At 41.2% G+C, this 16,750-nt stretch overlaps 1 protein-coding gene across 2 annotated transcripts in view; it reads right to left on the bottom strand.

Annotated features, from left to right (window-relative positions):
- CACHD1 (cache domain containing 1) overlaps positions 1–16,750 on the bottom strand; it is a gene marked incomplete at both ends in the record, with an annotated part of 232,612 nt that overhangs the window by 17,458 nt on the left and 198,404 nt on the right. For both annotated transcript variants that reach the window (XM_080693401.1, XM_080693402.1), the window contains 6 exons: positions 1,910–2,026; positions 2,117–2,216; positions 3,327–3,449; positions 9,334–9,444; positions 10,743–10,924; positions 11,549–11,691. In XM_080693401.1, the coding sequence (XP_080549527.1) occupies positions 1,910–2,026; positions 2,117–2,216; positions 3,327–3,449; positions 9,334–9,444; positions 10,743–10,924; positions 11,549–11,691 (776 nt within the window). The remainder of the gene's footprint in view (positions 1–1,909; positions 2,027–2,116; positions 2,217–3,326; positions 3,450–9,333; positions 9,445–10,742; positions 10,925–11,548; positions 11,692–16,750) is intronic.

The raw sequence follows: 16,750 nt of genomic DNA, 5'->3' as shown, positions 1-16,750 counted from the left end.
TATTTTATTTATGCTTATTCAAATATACATTTTTATAGATAATTTTTATAATCTTAAACACACACACAATATGTCATTAAAAGTGGAAACTTCAAGAAGCTATGAAAGATAGCTTTCAGGTAAGGAACAGTTTAAAATTTATTAAACGGGAAACCTAATTAATCACAAAGCATATTTCTTTCTTTTTTTGTGTGTGTGGCACTGTGGAATGAACTCAGAGTCATTTGACCTTCTAGGTACACCCCAGCCTTATTTTATTTTTATTTGGAAACAGGGTCTTGCTCGGTTAATAAGAGTGTCACTACGTGCTGAGACTGTCCTTGAACCTGCTATCTTCCTGTCTCAGCCTCCCAAGTACTAGGATTTTAAGTGTGTGCCACCATGCTCAGCTCTCAAAACACAATTCTCTCCCTCGGTTAACAAGCCTTTCTCCTTCTAGAATAATAAAATATTTAAAAACCAAAGCCTCTTTAAGAACCTAGTTTCCTGCTTCAAGAATGTTTTAAAAAGTCTAACTAAAGCAAGTATTCATTTTCTTCACTCTATATCAAGAAAATATGATAGCTAGCTTCTTAGGTGGCCAAATTTGTTTATCATATTAGAAAATCAAAGACTCCAAACTGGGATTATAAATGTGTAGAATCATTTTTTCTGCATGTGTGTCAGATGCCCTGGGTAAATTATTCAACTTCATGCCTGTTCCCAAGTCATTCATCTATATAGGTGTGGTGAGGAAGAGTCTGGGAATCATAGCATTGAATGGGCTCTTAGAGTGCTAGATAAATTTTCCATTATCAAAAGACATCTACCTCTAGAATATAAGCAGTAACACAGGCTTATTATCCTGTTAGTTCAAATGCCCAGGAACCTATAAATTCCATTTTGGGATGATTACTGCTATTAAGAAATTATTCTAATTAATTTTGACCTAAAACTTGCCTTTCTGAAATGCTTCTACCCGAGTTTAATGGCTTTGCTGAAAACTCTGAAAACCCTACTGTAAAAAATTATATAAGATACATAGAAAAGGCCAGACAACCTTATGTGACCTTACCAGAATCCTTGTCAATGTTCTCTTTACACAGACAGTGTTACACAAAATGGTATAGGTCTAAATGGAGCAGTAATGACTTCCCTTTCTTTGAGGACAACATTCTATCAATGTGTTCACATTTAAACCCCCCTCTTCCATTGGAAAATTGATTTTTGCAATTGACTTTTGGACGCTTAGTTTAGGATTTTCAACCTAGCTTCGTATATTTTAAAATTAAAATTTAATTACATGTAATGACTGACATAAATACCAATTGTAAATTAAAAACTTACTTTCTGTGAATGTTAATTCTATCTTTCCCCATTATAAATCTCTCCAAATTAGGATATGTGCATATTGGTAAGAATGTCCTTCAGATACTTTACCATACCCAGGTAAATTCTGCAGCAACTCAAATTATGCAAAGTTTTCTGAATTCAAAAAGGAAATCATTTTCGAGTGATTGACCCGAGAGTGCCCAAGTGACAAGGAGAGTGATGGAGAACTGACCTAACTTAGGAATTAAGGAGTCAGATCTCTGGAGGACAGGAAGAGAGGAGTGCATGGTGCCACATGTATTTATACAAGAGTGTGGGAACAGACTTCAGCAGATATTTCAAAGGGTTGGATCGGGTGAGTCTTTAAACAAACAAAATCCAAGCAAAATACCAACTGTGAGACTTGAAAACATTCCCTTCTCGACTCTGGGCTTTCTATCCCACAGTTGTCTAATCAGGAGCTAGACAAAGGTCCTGTCCCTTTCTATCATACTAAATTCTAAGGAAGTGAGAAAGAGCAATATTGAGATATTAACCATAATTTCATCTCACATTCCACTACTGGATGGAAAGCGAGTGTGCTGAGGAATTAACTTACCACCAGGCTGGTGTTGAATTTATAAAACCTCTGGACCGTTCGGTCACTAAAGCTGTTGCAAAGGTTCTTCTTTACAAAGTTGGGATGATTCAGGATATCATTTGCTACCAGGGGCTCCTAACAAGATGAAACAGAACACAAGACAAATGCCATATCATGGGCTGCAGGCTGCTGGAGAACGGAGCTCATCGGCTTTGCAGTAAGTACCTTGTGGGTGATGTGCTGCTGTTCCACGGGTGCGTGTCCTTTGGGGTCAATGAGAGTTGGGTGTGCCACCAGATAACCCCTGTCCTCCATTATGAAGCACCTGTTACCAACACAAAGTGACCTGCATTCACACGAACTGCTTTTCTGTGTTTACAGAGAGCATTTACCTTGCCAGGACAACAAATATTCATTGAAAAAAAAAAAAAAAACAAAACCATGAAGGCAGGCTGGCTGGTAGGTAGACAAAGATATTATTCTTGGGGTGGTGAATTGTCCCGGATTTGGGTTAAGAAAGGAGTCACACCTCCCTCTGTGGTCATCGACATAGTTCACACAGAATGTGCTCACCCAATCCAAGCACCACGGGCTCAAAGATCTTCTGCAGGGATGTATGTGACTACTTGAGTATTTATAGGTACCAACTTTAAGGAATCCGTACAATTTCTTCTTTCAGTGATAATCAGATACAAAATACAACATTGAGGAGGAATACAAAATGTATTTGATGGAGACACTAAACAAGCAAAGCTACAGCTGCTTTGATCAAGACTCTATTCTGCTTTATTTTACTCTAGATTAGTCACATGCTTTGCCAGGAATCCTGCACGTCTCCATTAAGGGCCCATGTGAAATTCAGCAGTGGCATGAAGCGTGGTCCATGGGATTGAACTAAGAAAGCTACTTTTAAAAGCAGCCTGCGTTAAATCAAGGGAATGCCCTTGCTTTGATCAGACTTGTTCTTTTGAAATTCAGGAGGCAAAGACTTTTAGTTCCATGAGCCTCTTTCTGGGGAAATGTAAAAGGAGAAGTCTAAGCAGCTGAAATTTTACAAAGACTTTGGTTTAATGACTAAGTTAACATCAAAAGTACTACCCAAGAGTACCCTGCAGTCTTTCTAGTACCAAAGATATGGGAAACCTCTAATTACTGACATCTAGGGGAACATAAGCTTTGGGGGCATTTTATGCCAGTAATTCCTTGTTACATACTACATTTATTTGTTTAAATCATCTTAGGACACACACACACACACACACACACACACACACCCCAAACCAGAAAGAAAAATGACAAAAACCTTAGCAGAATACCCAGGCCATGAATGTGACTTCTTATTTTATAACACTGAATGTGGCTGTCATTCAACAAAGAGATATCTGATATCTTTTTTAATGTAGGAAACAGAAATTAGTGTCCTTATAGGGTTTACCTTATTTTGTTGCCACCATCTTGGTTACAGACTGGTAACAGGTCCATCAGAACCTTGTAGAAGTATCTCAGTGTGAAGTCGATGCCCATCACAGCCACGGTGTGCCCGGAAGACAGCTGTGTGCTTCATGGAAAAAAAAAATCAATTGGGACAAGAGGCTTATTTAAAAAAGGTAAAAGGTAAATTTAGCCATAGAAACATCTGCACAGGATCAGAGATCCATTCCTATCTTTCCTCCCCATTTTCCATACCTGTAAAAACTAAGTGATTTGTTTAGTGTGGTATGACATTTCATGAGAGCAAACATAAGACTTAGAATATGGCTTTCTGAATAAGACCAGCTCCAAACACGGGCTGCTGTGGAATGTAGCCAGTCCCCCGACACGACTGAGGTGCAGAGAATGCCTAGACTACTTGGCAAAAATATGGGTGCAGAGTGCCCGGCTCCTATGGTTACTTCCGACAAACTCTAGACAAGGAACCCGAGAAATTCTTTTCATTATTTGCTTCATTTTGTAGATAAGGACATGGACATTTTATAAAGGCTGACTAACTGGTACAAGTCACAGAAAACTTTGTAGGACAATGTCTAGTCTAGTTTTCTTTGCCCAACATTAAAGTTGACTGCTCTAAGCACAGTTCATATTTAAGAATCAGACTCTTGGTTCATCTGTGATTGCTTTCTTTATTCTGCACTGTGGCTCTCAGAAGGAGGAGAGCCCTGGAAGAGAGATTAGGCAGCACGATGTGGTGCTAACTTTTTAGTGTATAGGAATTCCAATCCTGGCCCTGCTTCTTTCTACTTGGACAGTTTCTGTGATGCTATTTAACCTATCTAAGCTTCAGTTTGCTCATCTGAAAATTAAAATAGTACCTATTTCATATATGTGTTATTGGAATTAGATGAGACAGTGTGTTTACATCGCTTAACAAGAGGACAAACAGAGTAAGCACCCAGTGAAGAAAAAGTTACTTAGAAGAAAACAAAACAGTGAGTGAGGTTAAGCCCAGGCCTGGATTGAGAATAAATTTATCTTCCTTTCATAAAAAAAACATACTTCAAGAAATTGCTAGATGATCCAAAGTGTGGACTTTTCACTTGGAACTTGGGTTCTTTTTCATTGGAAGGGCATGGGTCACTTGGCCATAAACTCTATACTCTTTTGGCTAAGAGTTTACTCAATAGGGGACTTTTAAGAGCGTATCATCTGTCACCATCTATCCACCTGATTTCCTTTTCTTTCTTCTTCTTTTTTTTAATGGTGCTGGGGACTGAACCCAGGGGCATTCTACCTCCAAGCTACACCCCCAGCCCGATTTTTTATTCTCTATTTTGAAATAGGGTCTCACTAAGTTGCAGAGGGCCTCACTAGGGCTGGGGGTATAGATCGAAGGTAGAATGCCCCTGATTCTATCCCCAGAAAAAAAAAATACAACTTTGGTGTTTTGGGACGAGTGGATTTTACTTCTAAACACCCTCTGCTCTCTGCTCCAATCGATCAATATGCTACAGTAACGGTTTGCATCTTGCACATTTAAGTCTAGTTTCATATTCTCACCTGCATTTCAGATAGGTGTATTGTTACCATAGTAACACATAAAGACTTTCATAGAGAAATCCAACAAAACCTACATCTCTCAGCATAGCAGGCTTAGCTGTCTACAATACTTGCATGAGATTTTCACTGTGAAACACATGTGATTAGAACCACAGGCAGTGACCATGCTTCATCTCTAGCTGTAGCCTCATTTTCCACGAATGCAAAGCTTTCTCCTCCTCCTCCTCCTCTTTCTTTTTAAAAATATTTGTATTGGTACATTATAGTCTCACATCATAACGTAGTTCCTAGTGATAGTGGCACATATGCACACAGTACTTGATGGGCTTCTCCCCGGTTCCCTCCCCATTGCCCCCTTCCCCATACAGGGTATTGAGCATTGGTATTCTCATATATGTACATAAAGCTGATGGTAGTAATTCCTTCATTGATTTTCTCTCTCCCTTTTTCTTTCCCCTAGACCACCGCCCTGGCTTCACTGACTTTTCTCCTCCATTACCTGGAGTCCCTCCACTAATGCAATTACTCCCTAGCTTCCGCATATGAGAGAAAAAAAATATGGCCATTCACTTTCTGTAACTGGTTAATTTCACTTATAATGTTCTCTAGATCCACCCATTTTCTTGCAAATGACATTATTTTGTTCTTCATTAGAGCTAAGTAGAATTACATTGTGTATATATTCCATAATTTTGTGATTCATTCATCTGTTGAAATGGTTGATTCCATAATTTGGCTATTGTAAGTTGTGCTGCTACGAACGAACATGGATATGCGTCTATTACTGTCATTTCAGTCCCTTTAGAAAGATACCCAGGAGTGGTATAGCTGTACCATATGGTGGATCCATTCCCAATTTTCTGGAGAATCTCCACACTGATCTTTGTAGGGTCTGTATTAATTTGCAGTCCCACCAACAGAGTCTGACTTCTTGATTTCCATTCTGACTGGGGTTAGATAAAATCTCAGTGTAGTTTTGATTTGCATCTCTATAATTGCTAATGATATTGAACATTTTTTCATGCTTTTATTGGCCATTTGTATAGGCACAGATAGAAACTTCCTCAATAAGATCCCTGAAGCTCAGAAAATTATAACAATAATTAATAAATGGATAGCATTAAACTAAAAAGCGTCTGCTCATCAAAGGAAATCATCAAGAGCCTAAAGAGAGAGCCTATAAAATGGGAGATCTTTGTGGCTATTCCGCTGATAAAAGACTAGTATCTAGAACATAGAAAGAACTTAAAAGACTTTAGCACTAAACAAAACAGAACAAAATGCAAAACCAAATAACCCAATCAAGAAATGGGCAATTGAACTAAACAGACACTTCACAAAAGAAAAAATACAGAGCCAGATTCTTATGCCACTAAAAATGCTTATGGGAGATCTGCAACCACGCTCCTGTGAGTAATTAGCAAGCGAGTGTTGAAGGAGAAACCCCTCATCGAACTCCCAGCCAAACCACTGCTGAAAGTCAAGGGTGAACAAGATGGATATTAGCTTTAGCTCTCTGTTCTGCTTTGTTAAGATGCCACAGATTTAAAGTATGAATGGCATGATAATAAAAACAACTGTCGTTGACATGGGACTTGACATTTTCAAGTAGAATGCTAAGCAGTCTCCATGCACCAGCTCTAATTCTCATTGTTATCAGTTCAACACTGGCATTACCACCTCCATTGCACATGTGAGGCTCAAGGAGGTTACAGACTATAATAATAATTAAATTTTTTTTGAGTCCATACCATATACTGTTCTAAGAGCTTTACATACTTCATATAATTTAATCCTTAAAATAATCTGTTGAGACAAGGTGAGCAAAGAATTTGTGTTCACGCTGGCACACAAGGCCAAAATCACGAATCATCATTTGAAAACGGAAACTTGGCAAAGCCTATCAATATGTCCATCAAAGCCAGTGTGTGTGTGTGTGTGTGTGTGTGTGTGTGTAACTGGGGTTTCAACCCAGGGGTATTCTATTTCTGAGCTACATCTCCAGCCCTTCTTGTTTTTTTTTTGTTTTGAAACAGAGTCTTGCAAGGCTGCTAAGAGTCTCACCAAGTTGCTAAAGCTGGCCTTGAACCTGTGATCCTCCTGTCTCAGCCTCGTAAGTACTGGAATTACAGGTGTATGCCACCATGCCTGGCCACTATTGCTTTGATTGAGCAACAGAACAGATACTTGACTTGTAAACTAAACTATACTGAATGGAAATTATACAGCTTAAATAATAAATACACTCAGCTAAGCAAATATTCAAATGACATCTTTGGGACTACATATCAAACAGGACAAAAGCAGTACTTATTTTGGAGAATACATATTCATTGAATGACTTAGTAGACAGAACCCAGGATGTAAATTCACTGAATGACTTAGTAGACTGAACCCAGGATGCCACTTCTAGGTCTTATTGAACTTTTTTAGGCCAAATGTACAACAGACAGACACCAAAAAGGGGATCTAAACTATGTTTTTCTAATTTGAAAGTTCACCCTATTTCTATCCTGCTGTCTATCATTTGAACAGACACCATAAATGTTTGTAATTAAACCAAACCAAATCTTTCACTCATCCAGATCCTAACAAGAGCACGTAGACACTCATATACAAGCACACAAATCTACCTCCATTCCTGCCCCCCAGAAATAAAAGGAGATTGCACAGAAGGGAAAGCTAATGGTTCCAGGAAATGTGGTGTCAGGTGGGGGGAGCAGGAAGGACACCCAAGACTAAGACACACCTGGGTGTTTATTCCCCTGCTGTATCATCTTCGCCAGCCCAGTTCTAACCCAATTCATTGTAATCAAAAGCAAGGAGACTGCTCTGTCACCCTCTCAAAAAAAGCAGGCTTTGCTCATGCTCCCTTGACTGATTAGCATACATGGGAGGGGAGCAGTCTTACCACAAAGCCTTGAAGGTGCTTGACAGCAGATGGTCTGTTAATAGAAACATTGAGGGATCTGTTCTAAATTGGCATTTACATGTTTATATGTAAAATGTTGCCTTATGAGAGCAGCCGACAGAGTCAAAAACACAGTGCCCTGAAGTGGACTCTGCAATTGGCTAGCTGCTTTCCATAGACACAAAGCCCACAATAGACACATTCCATCCTGTGCCACTTCCTAATTCTTACTCATAATCTACTTGTATCGGAGGAATTCTACTTACATTTTATATAATAAGCACCAATGAGAAGCAGAAAATTAAGCAAGAGAATCTCAATATCTCTCTCTCTCTCTCTCTCTCTCTCTCTCTCTCTCACACACACACACACATACACACACACACACACACACACACACACACACACACACTTTTTTGTGTATGTTTTTGGTGGCACTTGGTATTGAACCCAGGGCTATTCTACCTCCAGGCTATATCCCCAGCCATTTTTATTCTTTGTTTTGAAACAGGATCTTGCTAGGTTGCTGAGTCTCATTATGTTACTGTATCTGTCCTAGAACCTGTGATCCTCCTGTCTCAGACTCCGAAGTATGGGGATTATAAGTTTCTGCCATTACACCTAGCTATCTTCTATAAATTTTAAGGCATCACTACAGGTATCAGTTAAAATATGGTTTTTCTTGGTTGTTGGGAGAAATAGCAATTTATATAATGAAGGGATTAAAACATGAGCAATGGGCTTCTCTACCCCATAATTTACTGACATTTGGGACTTAAATATTGAACTCGCAAACTGCAAGAACTATCAAGCAATCTAAGTATATTTACAATGATATTGATATCAGATAGGATTCAGGAAAAGTCGATTTTCAAAGAGCCTTTTGTTTTTCAAAAAACAACAACAACAAAAATCCTAAACAACTCATATAATTCTAAAGAATTAGACCCAAACACAAGAGGTGATAAATTTGATGGCCCGGTATATCTTTCTTCATTAAAATATGCTCCTCTGCTTAGAAAACTCTCTGGCAGTGAAAGCTGTCATGCTCCTGCTGATACTGTTTCATCAATTTAAAACCAGGGGTGGGGCGTGGGGAGGGGGCCGGGGAGAGCCCACCGAGTGCGGTGTGCATAAATGTCACCATTACTATGACCTACATTATGATCTGTGACTATAATGCGCCAAAAAAGTATAAAAAAATCTCCTGGCATTCCTAAAGACTGCTCTACTGACTCCAAGGTTTTCTTTTTCTTCTTCATCATCATCGTGGCTGCAGAGAACAGGCGAAGAGCCCTTCATCCACTTAACTTGCAAGTAAACTCCTGAAAGTGGGAATCATCCCCATCTTACAGACCTGTGGGAGGAAGCCGGGGGAAGCCGAGGTGGCACAGCTGGGGAAGGTATTCAGATACCAGCCTGCCCCACCTCGAAGGTCATGACCTTGCCGCTGACCTGTGCGCCTCCATTTGACTTGAATTTTCAAAATATCATTGGGAGACTTAAGAAAGGACCAGAAAATTAATTAATATGTTACCTGGATGAATGAATTGTGTGACTGATTGTCACAACATAGCCAGCGCCTCCAACGTCTAGGTAAGGACCAGTCAAAGAAATCAACCCTGGATTAGCTACTGCATGGAGATACCTAATGGAGATGAAAGAAAGTCATGTTGTTTTGGGTACAAATAACTACTCAGTCAGTTTCAAAGTAAAGTGAACTTGTAACTCTAAAAATATTTATTATACATCATTCTTATATTACATTAAAATTAAAAAGTATTCTTATTTTTTACATCTGACCCTAGCACCAAGCACCAACACAAGGGGTTAAAAGACCTGAGATTCCTTCCTTTTAAAAAAATTATAGAGCCAGATGTGGTGGTGCATGCTTGTAATCTCAGCATTTAGGAGGCTGAGACAGGAGGATCACTGTCCCAGGACGGCCTCAGCTACTTAGTGAGACCCTTTGTAACTCAGTGTGACCCTGTTTCAAAATAAAAAATAAAAAAATAGGGCTGGGAGTGTCACTCGGAGGTAGAATGCCCCCGGGTTCCATCCCCAGTACTGAAAAAAAAAAAAAAAAAAAAATGAACTGGCCGTGGTGGTGTAGGCTTGTAATCCCAGTATTTGGGAGATTGAGATAGGAGGATCCCAAGTTCAAGGCCAGCTTCAGTAACTTAGTGAAACTATTTCAAAATAAAAAAACTAAAAAGATTTGGGGGTATAGCTCAGAGGTAGAATGCCCCTGGGAGTAATCTCCACTGCCACAAAATAAATAAATAGGGAATGAACTCAGTATATATCTGAACTTTTACTGAGCTCCATAGTGCAGAAGTTTTAGAGGCTAAAATAAAAAGGGATTAACAAAAAAATTTTTTTAAAAGAAATACACTTAAAAATGCACCCGGGATCGTTAAGGGGTGGGGAGCCAGCATTAGCAAGCGCCGACTCAGGATTGACTGCTTTGCAACAAGGTAAGAAATTCTGTTCTCATGCTTGTAATGCCTCCTGCACCTGGCTAGCTTTTTTTTTTTTTTTTTTTAAATCAGAGTAAAAATAAAGCCCAGAAGTGAAAGAATGTTCTTGAACTGATGTGTGTTCATTTTCCACAGTTCACACCTGGACTGTGACCTAATGCCGTAATCACTGTAGTAAAATGAAGTGTATCCTCTAAGGACAACGCAGAGCAGGCAAGGTAGGGCTCAAACAAGCACTAGACATGAAAATGGCCAGGTGTTAGACATTTCAGTCTCAAAATTTCCATGGAAACATAGAAATACCCACAAAGCGGTCATCAGGGCAACATTTAAAGAAACTGTTTCAAAACAATTTCACCCCCACGGAAGTATCTTTTCAGGTGGGACCACCTGAAGATGCTTTCCGGTGGGTGTGTGTGTACTGATCAAGTCTCTCCAGGCCTGGGGGTGCCTGGCTGACACTCACCACTGCCTCCTAGTGGGATCGAATGCTTTGTCCATGAGGGAGCCGGGATAGATCCTGAGGACACCGTTGGGCGTTGCTATGTAACGGCGGACAATGTAAGTGTTCAGGCTACTCATTTCCATTTGTGTCATCCATTCATCTGTGACGTGGCTGGTAGCCATTACTTCATTTCTGACCGAGAACTGAGAAACAAAGGGAGACATCGCAGGGCTCCTTTAAAACGCACATGAAAAAGAGCGTGGGCCCCTGGCAGGGCTTCCCGAGGCGACCTTGCAGAGAAGCCAAGCCCAATTACTTCTTAAAAATCTTTCCGTGGCAGATGGATGCGGCCAAACTTGGGGGGGGGGGAACAAAAGCTTACAGAAAGACAGAGGATATGTGATTACTCAGTTGTTCACCCTGGCCAGGCTTTCTGAGTATAAGAAGAAAATCCTACGGTGAGGCATTAAAGACACACACTGACGGCTCCCCACTCCCAAATCTTTGCCCTTTGAATGTCATATTTATCTCACTGGACAGCAGGGGCATGCTTCTTTCCCCTGGGAAAATTGGAGTGGGAAAGTTTCCCTGGTCTCTTAATCACCCCCTCCCTATGCCAGAAATCCCCAGAGCAGCTGAGGCCTGAACCGGATTCTTCACGTGGCCCACAGGGCTTCTTAATCCATCAAAAGGGTCATCGCTGACCAGCCTCCCCCGGGCCACCCACTCTGCCGTCCTGGCTGTCCAGCCGAGAGGCCCAGATGCAGAGCCGGGCTTCGCACTTCAAAGGTGCACGCCATGCTCCCTCCTGGGCGCGCCCCACTCACTTTGAGCCCCGGGTTGGCAATGAGGCGGGTGTTGTCGCTGAGATAGGCTGTGTAGTGCTCCACCATGCGCTTTGTCTCCGGCTGGCTGAGGTGCTCGTAGGGGGAGGAGAAGCTGCCAGCAGACAGCATGACGGTTGGACTTTCTGAAAGGAAAGCCAACAAAGCGGGCCTGAGAACACCGGAGACTTCGCTCAGGCCGCACAAAGGCCTCGCTCAGGCCCTGCCAATCTGCCCGCCATGGTGGCTTAGCGCCTTCCCCAGGACACAAAGAGCCTGGCTCTGAAAGCCCAGGAGAGGGAAGAACGCCACATTCTCTCCCTTCAGGGAGCTTATGATCCTGAGAGGGACCCAGAACAGGTACACGCACCGTGCAGAACAGGTACACGCACCGTGCTGGAAATGCTGAGTCTTCAGAGTATCTTAGAGCTACACAAATAATAGCAGCTTTTTTTTTTTTTTTTTTGGTACTAGGGATTGAACCCAGGGGAATTCTACTTTCAAGGCACCCCCATAGTCCTATTTATTTTTTTATTTTGAAACAGAGTCTCACTAAATTGCAGAGGGCCTCACCAAGTAGCTGAAGCTGGCCGTGAACCTGCAATCCTCCCGTCTCAGCCTCCCAAGTAACTGGGATTACAAGTGTGTGCCACCATGGCTTACATAGTATCTTATATTTATTAGGGATAGGATGTAGTATATGATACGGAGCCAGACTAGACTGTATCTGGGCTCTACCATTTCCTGGCTGTGTGGTGTTGCACAAGTTGTGATACATGAAATATGTTTTCCTCATCTACCAAGTGGGGAAAAATTAGCATAAATTCTACAAAGTTATGGTAATAATTATTATTATAATAATTATAATAATTATTATTATTGTTTTTGCGGGTCTGGGGATGGAACCCAGGGGCATTTGACCTCTGAGCTACATCCCCTGCCCTATTTTTTATTCTTTATTTTGAAACAGGGTCTCACTAATTTGCAGAAAGCCTCACTATAAGTAGCTGAGGCTGTCTGCAAACTCCATTCCTCCAGTCTCAGCCTCCCAAATGCTGGGATTACAAGCGTGCACCACCACGCCTGGCTTCAATAATAACAATAACAACAATAATATTATATTTATATTATTATATATTTTATTTTAATATTTTAATGATATAATGTTTTAATAATGTAATATTATTTTAATATTATATTTATATTATTATTGTACTGGGGATTCAACCCAGAGACATTCTATTTCTGAGCCACACCCCCAACCCTTTTTATGTTGGTTTTGAAACCGAGTCTTTCAAGGTTGCCGAGGGTCTCACTAAGTTCTTGAGGCTGGTCTTAACCTGTGATTCTCCCATCTCAGCTTCCCAAGTATTGGGATTACAGGCGTGTGCCACCATACCTATGAGTTAATATCAGTAAAGCAAATGAGTCACTAAACGTAAACCACACAGAATGGCGCTGGTCACAGGGCAAGGGCTCAGGAAGTGATAACCATTATTATTTAGATCTGCATTATTATTTACAAAGAAGGAAGGATGGAGGAGTGGAATCAAATCAGAAAAATCAAACTTAAAAGTTATTCTCACAGAAAGTGGCAGCTGAGCTTGACATACACAAGAGCTTGTAGAAATAGAACCCTTAGATGGGTGAGGTGGCGAGTGCCTGTAATCCCGGCTACTTGGGAAGCTGAGGTAGAAGGATTGCAAGTTCAAGGCCAGCCTGGGCAAATTCAGTGAGACCCTGTTCGAAAATGCTATAAAAGGGCTGGGTTGTCACTCAATGATAGAGCACTTGCCCAGCATGTATGAAGCCCTGGGTCTAATCCCTATTATTACATACACAACAATAACAACAACAACAACAACAACAACAACAACAAGTTACTGTAACATGCTTAATTATTGATGCAGACTGACAGGACAACCACAGCTTCCTCTTTAAGACACAAATCCTTGCAACAGATCGCAGTATCAGATGAAAGCATGCCATCTTTGTCCTTCCAATGTTCTACCTGTCCACCTTACCACATTTCTCTCTCTCTTTTCTTGTGGTGCAACCAACGACGGAGCTATGCTGTTGCCCTTACCATATTTAAAAAGTGTTAGGAAGTACTCTTGTGTGTCCTATCTCACTTAAATCTGGGAGTCATTTTCTATTCTTGTTTATATTAGTTTTCTATTATTGGTTCTCACACATGACACTATTTCTTTGTAGTCTGATCATCTTTGACTGTGCTGGACACTATAATTAAAAACTAATTTGAAGCCGGGCTCAGTGACACATGTTTGTAATCCCGGTATTTGTGAGGGCGAGATAGGAGAAGCAGGGTCCTGACCCGCTTTGGCAACTTGGCGAGGCCCTCCACAAACTTAGTGAGACTATCTCAAACTAAAAAATAAAAAAGGGCTGGGGGTGTAGCTCAGAAGTAGAATGCCCATGGGGTCAATCTTCAGTACCACAAAAAATAAACCAAAAAAAAAAAAATCAACAACAAAAAAACCCATAAAAAGCAAGCAAGCAAAAAACAAACAAACAAACAAACAAACAAAAGCCAGGTGTGGTGGAGCACACTTGTAATCCCAATAGTTGGGAGGCTGAGACAGGAGGATCATGGTTCGCCACCAGCCTCAGCTACTTAGTGAGGCCCTTTGCAACTCAGTGAGACACAGTTATAAAATAAAGAATAAAATATAGGGCTGGAGGTGTAGCTTGAAGGTAGAATGCCTCTGGGTTTCATCCCCAATACAGCAAAAAACAAATAAACAAAAAATTAATTTGGGGCTACCTCAGTAATAAAGCACTTGGGTAGCATGTGCCAGGCCCCTGGGTTCAATCCCTAACACTGGAAAAACAAACAAACAGACAAACAAACAAACAAACAATAACAATGCCAAACTAACTTGTAGAAAGAGCTTGAAGCTTCAGAGGCTGGGAGAATCTTCCTCCAGAGGAGCTGGTTGGTTGGTTCTATCCTGCCATGTTAGGAGGCGAGGCAGCATGGTTCTAATTGGTTTAATGACACCGACTAGTCCTTGGCTCTCTAAATTCAAAACTTAATGCTTGAAGTTCACTGACCCACTCAGATGATGAAATCTCAAGTAAAGGCCAGATTGACTTTCTCTCTCTCTCTCTTTTTTCTTCTTCTTGGCGCTAGGGATTGAGCCCAGAGGTGTTCTACCTCCAAGCTACATCCCTGACCCTTTTATTTTTTATTTTGAATCAGGGTCTCACTATGTTTCTGAGGCTGGCCTTGAACCTGCAATCCTCCTGTCTTAGCCTTCTGAGTACTGGGATTACAGGTGTGGGCCACCATGTCTGGCTCTGACTTATTTTCAGTTCACTCTCACTCTAAAGAGGCAGCTTTTATGGGCTGTGGGGGCAAAAGAGAGTGGTTTTATTTACTAGAGGCTCCACAGGAGCCACTAATAAATTGATTAGATTTTTGCCTCTGTTCCTAGACCAAAAGATGCTACCTACAGCACAGATTAATTTTGTAGAGTTTTCTTTAGAATTGGTAAAGTGGCTTTGAGTGCTGGCTTTCTTTTCTAGGTTTTGGCCCAGTAATTCCTTATTATCTCTCTCCCTTCCTTCCTTCCTTCCTTCCTTCCTTCCTTCCTTCCTTCCTTTTCTCTCTCCTGTGCATGGGTCTAGGGATGGAATCCAGGAACATCTACCTCTGCCCTACACCCTCAGCCCTATTTTATTTTTTTATTTTGATACAGGGTTTCACTAAGTTGCTGAGGCTGGCTGCAAACCTGCAAGCCTCCTGTCTCAGCCTCCCAAGTACTGGCATTACAAGCGTGCACCACGATGCCTGGCTCTTTGTTTTTCAAGAAGATTTTAATCTAGGATTTGTTTCCATCCAGGATTTTTAGTTGTTCTCAGTAGTATGGCTCTGACTTACCATTCTCAGAAAATGTGGCTTCTCATAGGTCATGATCTCTTTATAGGGTACCTTGAGAGATTATTATACTAAGCATAAATAATTAAAGCAGAAGCTTACAAAAGCATGCTGTAGGTTCACACATAGATGCCCATGTGGCCAATCCTGCAAAGATGTGCCTGAAGGAGAGAGGAGGTCTCTGAATTCAGAGAGCTGATGAGCTTCAGTCAGAGAGACAAGAGATAGAAATAGAATAAAACAGCGAGAGAGTAACACAGTAATATAAATGTTAAGGCATTTGTACACTTCAGGGTCAAGAGAGATGCAGACGGACCCAGGGGAAGATGAAGTGAGAGCTGAGAGAGTGGCCCTTTCAGGCAGTGGCCGAGCCAGGAATGTTAGAAAAGGCTGGTGGAGGAAGATGGGTGGAGCCCAAAGGGAGTCAGGACAGAGGAAGCTTTTAGTCATGCAAGTGTACGTCTGCATAGGTGGATACATGCTTAATGATCTTAGGTGCTATGTTCTCTAAAAACTCTGCCTTTTTGTGCACCTAGAAAGACTCTGTCCTTACACGGATTCTCTTGATGATAGCTCTGATGTGTACTTAATATTCTGCATTAAAAGCCCCCATCATTAGCCTGGTGTGGTGGCACATGCTTGTAATCCCAGCATTTGGGAGTCTGAGACAGGAGGGTCGTGGTTCGCAGACAGCCTCAACTACTTAGTGAGGCCCTCCACAACTTAGTGAGACCCTGTTTCAAAATAAAGAAGAAAAAATAAGGCAGGGGTGTAGCTCAGAGGTCAAATGCTTCCAGGTTCCATCCCTAGACCTAACCCCCCCAAAAAAAAATCCCCATCACTAATCAAATGGAAATGACATATTTGCCAGAATTTTCCATATATTTTTTGATTCCCCTTTTGTTTTTAACTACCTTGAATCATTGTCATTGCTAACTAATCTTAAGAAACCCTGAATGGCCCCTCTATATTGTCCCAGAACTCCAGCACCCAGGTGAGAATGGGTGGTATGGTGGAAAGACCTCCAAGTGAAAGTCACTGGCCGATGGCCTACCTATGTGAACTGGGATCAAGCAATTGTTGTACATACAGAAGCCTGGTGTGGTGGCACACACTTGTAATCCCAGTGTTCGGGAGGCTGAGACAGGAGGAATATAGATTCAGCCTCAGTAGTAGTGAGGCTCTCATCAACCTAGTGAGACTGTTTCCAAATAAGAAAAAAAAAAAAAATAGGGCTGGGGGAGTATCTCAAAGGTAGAATGCCTCTGGATTCAATCCTGAGTACCACACAGAAACAAAAAAAC

This window comes from Muscardinus avellanarius (genome assembly GCF_963383645.1).
Source record: "Muscardinus avellanarius genome assembly, chromosome: 3".
Lineage (NCBI taxonomy): Eukaryota > Metazoa > Chordata > Mammalia > Rodentia > Gliridae > Muscardinus > Muscardinus avellanarius.
Note: the sequence above shows the minus strand (reverse complement) of the source record. Positions and strands in the feature narration are given on the sequence as shown.